Here is a 15,176-nt window from a genome sequence, read left to right on the forward strand (position 1 = left end):
TCTCCGAGTCCCCGCCTCACTCTTCTTAGCAGAGAATATTGTTTGAATGCTTTAATCCCAGCCACGAAATCTGGCTCGTCGGTTCGACTTAAAGTTCAGGCTTTGCCGCGCCTTCGCGGACTCGCTCTCTCTCCCCCTACAGCGCCAGAAAATGGGCCTGTCCAGGCCGGATGGCGCATGCGCATCGGGCGGCGAGCGGTGGGGGCTGGCCGCGCGGGGTCAGGCGTGGAGGGCGCGGGACCTTCGCCACCCGGAGCTGTTCGGGTTCCGGCGCCCTGGCCGCCGGCTTTTGGGTGCAGAGTCTTCGCCGGTGAATACCGCTTCCGCTCTCCGGTGTGGCCGCCAGTCGGGTGAGTCTTGGGGGTCCGGGCCGTTCCGAGGAGCGCTCTCTTCGTGGCCGAGGTGTGAGGGGAGGCTGCGGGACACTCACCTGTCCCCCCTCAGGTCCCAAACTCGCGCGCCCCACTGTGTGCCATCCTGCCGGGACTTCGCGCCCGCCTGGGGGGTTGGGACCACTGCGCTGGGTGTTGCCGGGGCGTTGGAGTCGTCCTGAGCTCCCCGCCCTCGGGCATTCTCTGGGACGCGCGCTGGTAGTTGAGAGCCGGCTTCGGTGTAGACCTTCACTGCCTGCGGGAATCGACCTCGCCGCCGCTCTCGAGCCTGTGACCTTGGGCGAGCTCCTCCTCACCCCGAGCGTCAGCCTCCTCGCCTGTGAAATGGGTATAACCCAGCGCCTCGGTTGTGAGAAGGGAAGCCCTGAACACCGTGTCTGACGCGGTGAGCGCTCAGTACGTTGTGTGATGATTACTGTTACTGGGTATTCAGGCGTTTAGGATTTGATTGTGGTAGGTGGGAGCCTGTTAGGGCGCATCTCAGCTTCAGAGAAAGTTCCCACCAATCCGTCTTGCGATGCGAGAATCCAGTGAGATCACCCTCAGTACGCTTTTCAAGGAAAGTGACATTCAGATCTCGTTTATTGGGTTTCAAGATTACTGAGCTTGTCGTTTCACAGTAAGTGGTTTATGAAGAGTCTTCAGTAAATCCGAGTTCTGGAAGCCTTCATTTGAAGACTTAAATGCATAAAAAAAGTTTGCGCTGGCAAAGGAATTCTGTTGTGACACCCCTTGTGTCTCCTTTTCTATCCACACAGGCTTCTGCACTTGTTTGGTTGATTTAAAGTGACCCTCATTTCCCACCTTTTTAAAAAAAATAACTATGTCGATGTCTGAATCAATTCTCAAATCCATGGTAATCCTATATTCAACCTTCAGTAAACATTTATTGGGCATTTACTATGTGCATTTAGGGGAATGTCCCTTCCCTCACTAGCCTGTGTGTTCGTTGAAGTTCATGGACTAATTTTTTTTCCTCTGAAATTCAAGTGATCTGACAGAGTGCTCAGCACCAAGTAAGTGCTGGTAAATATTAGTTCAGGGAAAGCTGCACCCTGGCACATTCCTTAAGAAATTATGTGGGTTGCTGTCAGTAGCAGTGGGGCATGGTCTATACTCTGGGAGCACTTGTCACTCAAAAGCATCTGTTTAGATTTGGTGACTTTGCAGCTGTGATAAGTAAAAGTGGGTAGGGTAGGGAGTCCCCTGCTATGTCTGCTACCTCTACTGAATGTGGTGCAGTTTGAAGTAGAGAAACATTCACTTAACTAATTCCAGTGCTTTCTGAAATTAGACTTAAAAAAATATCTTTTAGAAAGCATTAACTCTTATTTTATCATTTTTCCTGGAGAACAGATTCTTCAGACTCTGAACAAGAGCTTTTCTGGACTTGTTTTAAAATGACATTAGAAATTATAACTGTAGTGTAAATTTCTTTCTGGTGGGGCCACACAATAGCAAAATCTTTCTAAAGAAAGCCTAAGTGGCATTAAAATATAGGGTTTCCCCCTTGTGATCATAGTTCTGCTGAAATGTGTTATTAGAATGCTTCCTCCCTTTTCTTCACTAGTTAATGTATTTCTTACTCTCGGTTTTTTTATTTTCTAAAATTGTGCCACCTGGTGGTTGAAGTCTTCTGCCTATCATAGAATACTCGTTAGAAAAATTTTACCTCAGGGTCTTGGTAGAATAAGGTGAAGCAGTGAATAAAATAAGACTATAGTTTTTATATCTTTAGTGAGGGCACCCTACTGCTTAAACCCTCCCAGCTTACCTCCAAGTAAAAGTTACAGTTGCTTTGCAGGGGCCTATTAGCCAGTTATCAAAATATCAAATTGTCACAGATGAACATTTTTAAGAGTTTAAGTGGACTGTTGTGGTATCAATGTGTGCATACCTGAGGAAGTGGATGGGATTGGCATGGGGAAGGAAGAGTTGTAGCTGTGACAAGTAAACCGTTCTGATGGTTTCAAAATGCCAGTGTAAAAGTGGGACTGAAGTTTTGTGTTTAACTAAGTACTAACAGTTTGAATGGAATTTATCCCTGTCTTTCTCACTGCAAATACCCGTACACAAAGTCTTGTCACCAATGAACACTCCCTTCACCTTTGCTTCAATAGTGCGGCTGATGTTCATAATTACCTTGGTGCTGCCTTTTGAGATTGTTTTCTGTGTTATCAGTAGTAACAAGCGTTTATTCCTTGAGGGCAAATTTTATTTTTGGCAATGGCTTAAATTTAATTGTGAACTTAGATTTGAGAAGAAAGGTAAGGATGCAACGTAAGAATATACTCTGTAACATCCTTAATTAACTTAGCCAGTCTCTTGGGCACATTAGGACAGATTAATGAGAAGTTCACACAGCAGCCTGTTTCATTGTTGGACAGCTCCAGGAAGATGACAACTGCCTCTGTAACTGCCACACTTTGGTTTCCAGTCCTGTCCTCGGACACATCTCAGAGTCAGTTCAGTTCAGCCTTTCCCATCAGGTGACAGGGCATTTCAGATATACTAATAATACTTTACCTTTGTCGCACTCACTCTTCACTATATCAGATACTCTCACATATGTTATTTTAAACCTCATGATATAGGTCAAGAGCTAATTCCATTTTATGGAAGAAGAGACTTAGGTCTCAGATTAAGTTAGCCAAAGTGATATAACTTGTGAATAGCTGTGTCCACAGCCTTTGCCTTCAGACCCACATCTTCTCCCTTCAAATCCATTACTTGTCATACTTAACCAGGCTGTTCTTTTTATCTGTCTCTACTGTTGTGGGTTTCCCTAAGTTAGTAAATATTCCCAATTTCATGAATGGCTTCCTGTTTAAGCCTAGTGTCAGAGCCATCTCCATCCTGAGCATTCCCCCCGGGGGTACTCAAATTGTCAGTATTCTGGACATGGCTGATCAGGACAAACACAATACTTTTCTTTTTCTTGATGTAGACAGATCCTCTATTTCTAATAATATAGGATAATATTACATTGACTTCTTTGAATCTAGGCCTAGAATTAGTCCCTGTTGAAGTTGTAGCTAACCAGAGGTTCTTTGGGAAATAGTTTTTTTCTATCTGAATTTATTTCATTCACAAACTGCTGGGAAGGCATGTCTTTCCTATTTTGAATGCGGGAAAAATCTGTCACGGTGGGAGATTACGTTGGGTAGTAACTCTGTCATTTACTGTGTGACCCGGGGCTTAGTTTTGCTATGAAAATATGACTAATGCGTATTTTGACCTACAAAAAAGCTCTTTCTTATGGTTCAACTGAACTTAAAAAGGTACCTACTTCCTCCGGTTATTGGGAGGATTATAAGACTTGTGCCTGCAGGTGGTTAAGTGTTCAAGAAATTATTTTCTACTCTAATAATGTGGATATATTCTTATGGCTTTGATGAAATTTTAAAAATAAGCATATGCAATATATATTTAGGTTTTATTCAGTTCATAAAACGTTACTTTGAGTTACAGTAGTGTTAATAGAATAAGCTTTTAAAGATGACTACTGGAGGGTGTCAGCACTCATTTAAATGTGCTCTAAGAACAATGCCATTGTTTTAGAGTTATGTTTTGTATATTACACCCAAGAGTACAGCAGTGCATCTGCATATACACCAACAGTTAGCCAAAGCCAGTAGATAGAAGGAAAAGGGAAGAAGAGAATATCTAACTAAAAAGATAGGGTGGAGGCAAGAGGGGAATGATTGATAAAGCAAGGAATTTGTTAGATAAGGGATAGGTAAGTGTTTAGAGCTTTAGGTTAAGTCACAGCTTTCACCAAGAAGAATAGGAAAAGGAAACTATATGAAACCATTTTCTTGTTTGACACAATCACCTAGGGTAAGTAGGTAGACAGGAAGACGTTTCATTGGCACCATGACTGGGTCTACAGTAACGTACATGTTTGAAGTAAACTTTTGTGGAGGGAGGAAAAATAATCTATTATGATATACATTTATGCTTATATACAAGGTGCATGTGTATATTTATCTCAGCAGCCAAGTGTGTTCTTAAGTTTTACCTTACCAATGAGAGAGGTCATTTCAGTACATCAGAAGCTTGTTTCTGAACTGTAAAAGCACACATTTGAGGGCTGGGTGATAGAAATATGCAAGAATATTTTGTCAAATATATTTACAGAATAAAATGTTAACGGCATTTTCTAGGTGACTAAACCAGTGTACATCTCCCTTCAGAAAAAATAAGCAAGGCAGAAGTAGGATAACTAATATATACATAAGTGTAGGTATATAATACTGGTGTAATATTAGATGACTTAAATTGCTGCACTGTATGAGACCTCATTTTTCTGAGGCAAAATTTTTATATCATTGAAAAGACTTTGTTGTCAGTGACAGGCAAACAGAACTTGAACTTGGCTGCATTTCCAGTTTCCATTTCAAATACTCAAATACTTACTTGGCACAGTGGCCTGATTTGTGATCTTTAGCTGTGGGGGGTGTGTGTGTGTGTGTGTGTGTGTGTGTGTATGTGTGTGTGTTTAGTAGTTACTCAGTGGAACAGTGATCTTCTGATATTTTTATCACTTGAAATCTGAAATAAGTATATTATAATTCTCTGCAATTATTTGTTTAGTCATTTTTAAGGATTTTATTTGTCGGGAGTGGGATGTTGATGGGCAGTTTGAATTTCTTGGAACTTTTTTTAACAGCTTTATTAAGGTATAATTTACATACCATAGAATTCACTCACTCTAAGTGAATTCAGTGATTTTAGTAAGCTACAGTTGTGCAGCCATTACCACAATCCTATTTTAGAACATTTTCATCCCCCAAAGTTTTCTTTGTGCCATTTGCATATTAATCCCCACTCTCACCTTTGGGCCTAGGCATTGATCAGCTTTTTGTTTCTACAAATTTGCCTTTTTTAGACATTGCATATAAATGGACTCATACATTCCAGTGTTTTGAATATGGCTTATTTCATTTAATTTAGTGCTTTTGAGATTCTTCCATGTTGGCACGTGTATAAGTTCATTCTTTTTAATTGCTAGGTAGTAGTATCCCATTGTATAGATATACCGATTTGTTTATCCATTACTTGATTATTAGACATTTGGATTGTTTCCAATATTGACTATTATGAATAATGCTATGAACATTCACATATAAGTCTTTGTGGGGATATGTGTTTTCATTTCTCTTGGGTGTGGTCTTAGGAGTGCAGTTTCCAGGTCATATGTTAAGTTTGTGTTTAACTTCTTTAGAAACTGCCAAATTGTTTTCCAAAGTGTCTGTACTACTTAGCGTTCCCAGTTGCAATGAGTAAGGTCCCTTTCCTCTACATCCTAACCGGTGCTTGGTATCGTCTGATTTTGTGATTATCGCTATTCTGGTGGATGTGTAGTAATCTTTTCTGAGTTAAAAAGAATAGGTTTAAGAAAAGAATAGGTGAATAGTGCTGCATAAATATAGCAAAACCTGAAAATGATGTTTTATCTTAGACCTTGGCTGCTAATTTTCTTCTTTGTGAAATGAAGCAATTAAACTTAATTTCAGGGATTTTAGGTTCTTGTTTTCATTGTAATAATTGCATTTTATGAGTATATATGCTAAATTTGAGAAAAAAATTTCCACATCTGATTCTTGTTTCTCTTCATGGTTTATTTAGATTTTCTCAGCCAGATGTTAGTTAGGAAGAAAGCAGTCTACATTAATTCACACTGATGTGAGACTGAGTAATGGCCCTTTAACCCTTATACATTTAAAAAGGATTAATAGGCCAGTTCTCGTCATTGGTAGAATTTCATCAGAACAAAATGAGTTGTAATCAATTTCAGGAATGTGGGAAAAGTAATTGAAGGCACACTTATTAATATAGGCAAGCTGTTTCTGCTTGAGCACCTATTTCCAGGATTGGGTCTCTTGAGGAGTCTGCTTTTTTCTGAACCTGCATATTCTCTAAACACTCCTGATAACCTGCCAAATCTGTTAAGTCATTGGATAAGGAAGCTGAGGCTCAAGTTTAATAATTTGCCTAAGGTCAGCATTCTTTTCTGATAAAAGTCACTGCAGGTTCTTACTGAAAATACTTTTAGGTCGCATTAACAAGTACAGTCACACATATTCAAGACACTCTTGTATCCACAGGTTGCTCTGCTGTGCTCCATCTCCTTCTCCTAAAGATGCATCCTGACTTATCTCCACACTTGCATACTGAAGAATGCAACGTCTTGATTAACTTGCTTAAGGAATGTCACAAAAATGTAAGAGTTCAGAAAATGACCATAAAGCAAAAATGAAACCTAGGTACAGCACACCGATGTAAAACGTTATCTCCATTAATGGAAGGAAATGATAATGTCTTAGTTATGGGTCTTAGCTTAGTAAAGATTGATGCTTGTGATCTTTTTAGAAACCATTTCCCTTTCTGATGAGTAGAAATCAAGCATGGTAGTTTATTAGGGAGCTTCTGAAATGATATATAGTAATTAGAATCCCTGTTTCTTGTCCTTGACTTGTACAGTTCTGTGTTTAAAGGAAGTTGAAACATTTTTTATAATTATATGTTAACTAGATTTAAATTATGACTGGCCTAATTTGACAGGTTTACTTAGTTGTTAGTGGAATGGAAATAAAATTCCATGGTTAAAACCAAAATAGAAAATAAGCCCATTTTTGGAATGCGTTAAATTAATCTGATATTTTTCCCAATGTCAACTATTTAGCTTTTTTCATGTGTTTGATGTATGAGACAGTTATAAGGAGCATTTGTGTTTTTCTTTAACTTTGCATGATGCATTATTTCCTTCATGTTATTCATAAACTGTAGATATATCAGATTCCAATAATAGTATTATTTAAATGAGTAAAATTTTAAGACTAAAAGTAAGGTAGTAAGGAATGCCGATGACCTGTGAAGTCAGGTATTTATACTGGTTCAAAGAATGTTGTTGATGACAATATGCTTTTCGGTAAACTATTTCTGCCATACATCTAGATTAAGAATTGATACTGTGGGATTGACATATATTCACTAATATGTATAAAATAGATAACTAATAAGAATTGATATTGTAAGTCTTTTTAACTTTAGCCATTCTATGGATGTGTCATAGTATATTATTTGGTTTTAAATTGTGTTTCCCTGGGGGCTGATGACTTTAAGCATATTTTCATGTACTTATTGGCCATTCATATAACGTCTTTTGCCCATATTTTAAAATTGGGTTGTTTTGTCTTGTTATTGAGTTGTAAGAATTCTTTTTATCATTTGGCATAGAAGTCCTGTGTCTCATAAGTGTATTGTGAATATTTTCTCCCAGTCTGTGGCATCCTTTTTTATTTTCTTAAAGATGTGTTACAAAGAGCCGTTTGTAAGTTTGATGAGGTCTAATTTACCAGTTTTTTCTTTTATTGTTTATGTTTTTTGTGTTCTAAGGATCTTTGTATATTTCCTGGTCACAAAGATTTTCTCCTATTTTTTCTTCTAGAAGTTTTATAGTTTTAGCTTTTAGAATTTAGGTCTGTGATTCAAGTTAATTTTTGTGTATGGTGTGAGGTATGAGTCAAGGTTTATTTCTCTCCCTGTGGATACCCAGCTATTCCAGCACCATTTGTTGAAGAGACTGTCCTTTCCCCACTAAATTACCTTGGTGCTTTGTCAAAAATCAGCTGACCATATGTGAATGGGTCTACTTCTGGGCTCTCTAGTCTGTTCCACTGATTTATATGTCTGTTCTTAACACCAGTTGATTCCAACATTATCTTACTGGGGCCACCTGGTCCCATGACTGTTTTGTCCTCTTTTCTGTCCCAGTTCACTTTCTATGCTCTATCTGGAGTTCTCTCTCAGATGTAAGTTTAATCACTGTTCCCCTTAATGGCTCCCTTTGCCTGTAGAATAAACTCTAAAATTTCTTTGTGTTTCGAGGCCTTCATGTACTGGCCCCTACTTACTCTTGGGCTTGACTACACGCCACCACCCCCCCCCCCCCCCTGCCCCCGCGCCCCTCATCCTTCCTGCGTGTTCTTGTCTGCAGTTGTACTGGAGCATGTTTTTGTCTTCTAAGCCTTTGTACTTGCTTTTTTCCTATGCTTAACTTAGAGCCTTCCTCACTGTCTCAACTTCTCATTTGCTTGATCAGGTTTTATCATCCTCCAGGCTTTATTCTGCTTAATTTGTCATTTCCTCTTCCTTTTCTTTCCTGACCCGGATTCTCTGTACTCCAGTAATACTGTACAGAATAGATTTCCTGCGTTATGGCAGTTACTCTTACTCTTTTTGGTCTCAGGACTCCTGCACACTCTTAAAAGTTATTGAGGACCCCAAAGAACTTTTGTTTATGTGGACTATATCTACCAATATTTAGTGAATTAGAAATTAAAACTGAGAAATTGAAAAATACTAATTTATTTAAAAATTATAATAATAAACCCATTACATGTTAATAGTTATTTTTCGTAAAAAATACCTTATTTTCCAAAACAAAAAAACGGTGGGAAGAGTGACATTGCTTTTGCATTTTTGCAGTTCTCTTTAATGTTTAGTTTAATAGAATATAGCTGGATTCTCATATCTGTCTCTGCGCTCAATCTGTGGTGATATTACACTTCATGTAGCCTCTGGAAAAATCCACTGTACCCTTGTGAGAGAATGAAAGTGAGCAAAGCAAATAAGATCTTCAATTATTAGGAAGATAGATTTTACCTTCCCCTGGAAAGGTCTTGGGTAGCCCTGGGGACTACACTTTGAGAACCGCTGCTTTATAGCAATCACTTCATGATTTGTCTCTTTCCTCTGACTCTGAGCTGTGAGAGTAGGGCCCAGGTCCACCTTGCTCACTGTTGTGTCCCTAGTGCCTGGGACACTGTCTTCCAGACACTGACTAATTGATTCACTTATTCAATCAGTTGCTCTACCAGTTTGTTCTCTATGAACAGACACCAGGCACTGGAGGCTTATGCATGTGTATACAAGAGAAGTGCAGTCCATGGGCATTTCTTTTACCAACTCCACTGGGGCGTTTTGGGTTTGTTTTTCACATAATGTCACAAGAGTATAATTCTCATTTGGGCTAATGTTGAGGTGAAAGTGAAAATATAAATTAGTTTTTGTCTTGAATTTTTAAAATAAGATGTATGTGTATGGGATGATATGAATAAATATAAACTAAACTATGAAATATTGCCTTACGTTCTAAAAGTTTAACCCTTTCTGGTATTTCTCTTTGGCCAGAAGGTGTGTGAAAAAGCATTGTCCCTGTTTGTTGTCAAGGAGGTAGTTTATACACAGGAAATATTTATCCTGAAAAGGTAATTAGGTAATCAGTAGGAGATCTTAAATGCTTGCCAGAAAAACTCTGACCATTTATTCAATGTGGACCAGAAAAGTACATTTAAAGTGGTGAAGAAACAGGGAAAAAAGAAGTAGCATGACTATTACTAATTATGTGTTGTCTGGTTTCCATGAAAGCCTTAATTAGAAAGAAAAGGAAAAGATGTGCTCATTGTTACAAGTTCAGCATTTATGGCATGTCATTATAGGAGATCACCATGCTGTCCGACCTGCCCATAAAAATCGTGACGTGCAAACACAGTAATTATGGCCCTACTAAAATTCAGGTTCTTGATGTCAGTCTTTATCTGCTTTGGAGCATATATACTTTTTGCCATGATAATAGTCACAGGACTTGAAACCACTAGAAGATTTTTATCTTTGCTTTTCAAACAAAGCAGACTTTGAATTCAGACATTGATTTTCTTATATTGTGAATTACTGGCTTGGTTATGTGGCCCTTACAGGCCATCTAATAATAGTGTTATGTGTTTCTAATTTATTTTGATGACATTTTGAATGGAGGCAAATGAGAGAATGGCTTTGGCACCAAGCTTTCCATAAGTAACTCTTCTATGGGACAGGAGTGTTTGCTGGTGAAGGAAGTTACTGGTCGTGTCAATATGGCTACACTGCCCTTTGACATCACTCTATAATAGAGGATGGATAACATGCCCTTAAAGAAAGGGTATTAGGTAATAAAATGCTTTTCACTCGGTCATTATGAAGTTTTGGCAGGTTAATAGTCTTCTCTTTTATCAAAGAAAAGTCTTTTTATTTTTCATTTCTACCTATAGAGCATTTATTCCTCTTTTGTAGGAATGCCAGAATAAGCCTGTTTATTTGTATATTTTATACTTGTGACTTAACTATTTGCTTAACTATTAACTGTTTGCTTATTGACAACGTGACCCATTAAACCCATTTCTGTAGGAATAAGTGTTTCAATTCTGTGTGCCAGAGACCGTAGCATATTATAGGATGAAATATTTTACACCTTTTCTTCCTTTTAGCACAGCATTCTGAAATTTTTTGGTCATTGCAATGATCTTGATCGGGAGATGAGAAAATGCTTGAAGAATGAGGTAAGGAAAATGTTAAAGGATGGAAATGGTTGAACAATAGAAAAGAGCATCTTGGAACAATATTGAGTTTTTTGCAAATTTTTGTATAACACCAAAAATTGACTTTATATGTATGTCTTCCCGTAAAACCAAGAGGAGAAATTAAAGTATCTTCTGGGGACAGTTTGGGGACATTGCTGATTTTTAATTGCATGTACATAAATGAAAACAACTATCTTATAATAGTCACTGTAACTCCTTTGGATGGATTTTTAAGGTTTAGGACATTGAAGCTGTTCAGCAGAAAGACTTGTCAGTCAGTGTTTAGCTATAGCAGGTAACTAAAACTCTCTGGGCCTCAGTTTCCTTGTATAACATGAGGAGGCTAGACTTAGGCTCTTTCCAGCTTTAAAATTTTGAATTTCTTTATAATTATAGTATGTACAACCCGTAGGGATCTAGTTTGACTTGTTTGGAAAGACTCGTTTCCTGAATAGAGTTTTAGGCTATGACTTGGACTTGGGCAAACGGCCAAAGTTTATTGTCTTTTTTGCAGGTACTGCAAACTGAACAGAGTGCGTTTTAAATCTTTGAAAAGAAATTTAATTCCATTTCTGTTTTGTTCATCAGATATTTTAGGTCCAGAACTTTTAAAAATATATAACTACTAAAAATCTGCCCTCCAATTTGCGTTTTCTGTACTTTTGAACGTTTTTTCCCCTATGAGCCTCATACTGAAAGGTATTAGATATGATATTTGAAGCCATTCAGCACCTATGAATCATTTTTTGTGTTTTCCACTTTGGGGCTCTCCCCCCACCATCCCGCCCTTCCTGGAATCTCTTTACAGCATCTTTCCTGTTTGAAAAACTTCCTGGAGTTCTGATAATTTTCTTTGTGTGAACAAATGGGTATGAGTGTTTTAAACTGGTTTTTGAAAAGAGTTTTTTCATCATATGTAAATGGTAGTTTATATGGAAACTAACCCTAGGGCTGTGTTCCTGTTTTAGTAAGATTATGGAAAAATAAAACCCATAGTGTTTTATTTGGTATAGCTGTTTGTTTCTTACATGCTTTCAGTTGTATAAGATAGCTTTTTTCCTAAGTTTAGATTTTTTTTTTCCCTTACATTTCAGTGATTTTGCCATTGGTTTGGTGATTAGATCCTCAGATGAAATTTTTTTTTCCTATTTGGTAGAAGAATGTGTAGATATTTTTCTTATTTTGTCTGAGTCTGTTTTCGTATAAATGTCAGGTTTTCTCCTTGACTGCTTTCTAAGTCCTCTATGTAGTTTTTTATATTGCTTCATTACCTGAGTTATAGATGTTTTTCTGTCTGTTCTTTCATCCTTCAGTTCTCCAAACCTGTGCTCATTTATTTCCTCTCTGCTTTTAATGCTTCCCAGTTTCCCATTTACTGCTTCTAATGCTCTCCTCCTACCATTTCCTTCATGTGTCATTTAAGTACTTCATTCTTTGAAGCTTTAACTAGAAAAAAGGTCCGGCCAGTTCTTTCTGATGCTCTCTTTGCTGCTTTGTTGCTGCTTTTGTTCTTTTTATTGAAATAATCGCTAATACTACTTTTGCAGCATCCTCTTTTGTCTCTCTTACTTGTTTTGTTTGGTTTGGTTTTTGGCTAATTGACCTTCCATACTATCTGCGTTGTTTGGTGGTGTTTTGTGAATAACATTATAGTTATCCTTTTTTTTTCTTCTTTTATTCAGGGGCCATGTTGACTCCCTTTGGAGATACCGTAACATGTATTTTAATATACACTCTGTTTTAATTTGCTTTATGCCTTATTTTATTGGCCTGCTACAGAGTATTGTCTTCTGAAGACTTACCCATTAGACCCTCCTTTGAACCTGATTGTTGGAGGCTTCATATGATTAAAGAGGGATATCAAATATTTTTCTCAGAGCAGGTATCCCTCCATGTTCTACAACATCTTTTTTTTTAACCTTTTAAAGCAATGAAACGCCCTTCCCCTCTCCCCACCGACAGTCTTATGAAGAAAATTAATGTATGACGGATAAAAGGAATGTTTTGGTTAAAGGGACCTGGTGTTTCATCTGTTATTTGAAATGGCCCTTTGATGAGGAAAAAAAAAGTTTGAAAACTGCTACTATTCCAGAAGATATGTTAGAACTCTTCAGTCAAAACTTTAGACCGAGAAAACTTCTTAAAGATTATCTAACCCAACTCCTTACATTTGAGCTTACTGGCCCAGAAGATGAAGTAACTCAAAGGTGTTAATCTCAGGACTCAGGGGAGGGCAGCCAGAGTCCCTGGTTAGTGCTCTGTCACTAATCTTTTGCTTCTATGGCTTCTTTCCATATCTCTGACAGCTGAAAGATTTTGATGTCCAATTATTCACATATACTCAGTTTTTTCAACTTGAATTTGCTTTTCCTTTTTTTCCACTCTGCCTAAGAACCCCTCTTGCATCTTTAAAATATGTCTTTATTGGTGTATTTATTATAAGCATGTAAATATACACGTATGAAACCACTTACATTCACGTTTCTCTGCTTTAAACAAGTACTTTTTCTCAGTGCCAGGCTCTGGGTTTCCTGTTAGTTATAACCTGCTGGCCAGATCAGAATACTAAGCTAAAATCCTCCAAGGTGAAAACTACATTTAGATCCAACCGATTACAGAAACATAAGATTTGGGGAGAATTGGGTTTGATGACTATTCATGATGAAAAAATCCTAGGAAGTTCAGCTGACTATAAGTTTCCATATGAACCATTAGGATAATATGGTTACTAACAGCCAGTTACTCTTTTGGCAATATTTATAGAAATATGGTGTGTTTAGGTCATAAGAACTAGAAGGCCCACTGTAGTCCATATCTGCCGGACTTTGTTTAGAGCACTAGAGTATTTAATTCTGGTGTGGTATATTTTTATAAGGGGTTATTCATATTAAAGTGTTGTATAAAAGGCACTTTACAGATAAGACTTTAGAAGGCAGAAGCTGTGTTCTGTGGAACAGTTGTAGAAACCAGCAGCGTTCAGCCTGTAAAAGAGATAGTGAGTGGGTTACCTGTAATCAGATATTTGGAAGATTGTAGCAGGCAAGGAGAAATAGAGGGAAGTAGGAGAATTTACAGGGAAACACTTGGTTCAACACGAGAAGCTCTGGAACAAGTAGAAGTGTCCAACAGTTAAACAGGCTGCCTCTCAGGGTAGGGAGCCTCCTGATTAAGAAGTGTTCAAGTAGAGGTTAGATGACACGCTAGATTGTGAGCTTCTGGAGAACAGGGACAGGACTCATCCATCCTAAATATTTATTGAATTCACGTTTTGGGAGGAAATAACTCAGCAAATATTTCTGCACCTATTAGGAGTTAGGTGCTGTACTGTATTGAATGAAATTTTACTAGATGGCCTCTAAGGTCACTGTTTCCAATCTCAGATTCAGTGAAATAAGAGCCATGTAGAAATTTTGTCAGTAAAAATGTTATTTTTATTTTGCAAATATATCTAAATATTTAACGTATGTAAATGATGATGTAATCTATTGTCTCTCTTCTCCCCCTCTTCCTTTTATTTTCTAGTACATGGAAAAGAGGAACAGGAGCAGGGAGCGTGGCAATGCAATGCGAAAGAGACTTTTTAATCCTCCAGAGGAATCTGAAAAATAGATCATACTTTCATTGGATGCCTTGGCTGAGAGAAGACCCAAAGACTCTTGGGTGGTAGTTGAAGGAATCCCGTTGCATTTGGTCTTCAGAATCCTTTGAATGGAAAGTGACCCATGAGAAATCGAGCCTTGGAGAAGTATGGAAGCCCTGGATCTGGAATTTTGGTTGGGCAGAGCTGTTAGTACTCTCTCTCCTCTTCCACCGCACCTGAGACTTCTAATGTGTTTGTTCCCTTTGCCTACGGCCCGTTGACATTTGAGTAACTTATCTCCCTCAATAAAATCATTGATTCTAATCATATTTTCTCTGTTCTCTTAGACTCTCTTGGAATTAGGGCAAAATGGTGCCGTTAGACTTCTCTTTTTGCAGTGTGGCAGTTCTGGAGCCTAAACGTTGAAGGCACAGCTAGGGCAGACAGAGCTTGGGGAAATCCCAGCTGTGTTAACTCTATGAAAGTCTTCCAACTTTATTGTTTTTAAAGAGCTCTTTTCCAAAAGGTTAAATGTTTAGCATTGGTAAAATTGTGTCTGGCTAGGATTTAAGTCTGAGCAGACTTAGCTACTCCGTTTGGTTGAAGGTGCCCACCCTGGGTGCCAGTTGTCTCGTGGGCATCAACCTTACGCACGTGTGCCTCCTCTTTGCTGGGCACAGGGCCCTTCTTCCCAGTCTCATTTCTAGCAGCCATCCTGCCAGTGTTCCTTTCGCCGGGTGTTTCTGAGACCTGTGACAGTCTGGAAGCCAGCTTCCAGCCATGGCCACAGCAGGGCCTTGA

At 38.4% G+C, this 15,176-nt stretch overlaps 1 protein-coding gene across 2 annotated transcripts; it reads left to right on the forward strand.

Annotated features, from left to right (window-relative positions):
• The first annotated feature begins 24 nt into the window (after positions 1-24).
• Positions 25-14,704, forward strand: CMC2 (C-X9-C motif containing 2). Of its 2 annotated transcripts, XM_027119190.1 has the most exons (4): positions 25-350; positions 6,503-6,618; positions 10,703-10,774; positions 14,318-14,704. In XM_027119190.1, the coding sequence occupies exons 1-4, from the start codon at positions 152-154 to the stop codon at positions 14,402-14,404; spliced, it is 474 nt and encodes a 157-aa protein (XP_026974991.1). In that variant the 5' UTR covers positions 25-151; the 3' UTR covers positions 14,405-14,704. The 2 variants fall into 2 exon arrangements, with proteins under 2 accessions (XP_026974991.1, XP_026974992.1); XM_027119191.1 differs by lacking the exon at positions 10,703-10,774.
• The last annotated feature ends 472 nt before the right edge of the window (positions 14,705-15,176 follow it).

The sequence above is a fragment of the Aethalodelphis obliquidens genome, unplaced genomic scaffold (genome assembly GCF_003676395.1).
Source record: "Aethalodelphis obliquidens isolate GAN/ISIS:26980383/991018 unplaced genomic scaffold, ASM367639v1 scaffold20, whole genome shotgun sequence".
Lineage (NCBI taxonomy): Eukaryota > Metazoa > Chordata > Mammalia > Artiodactyla > Delphinidae > Aethalodelphis > Aethalodelphis obliquidens.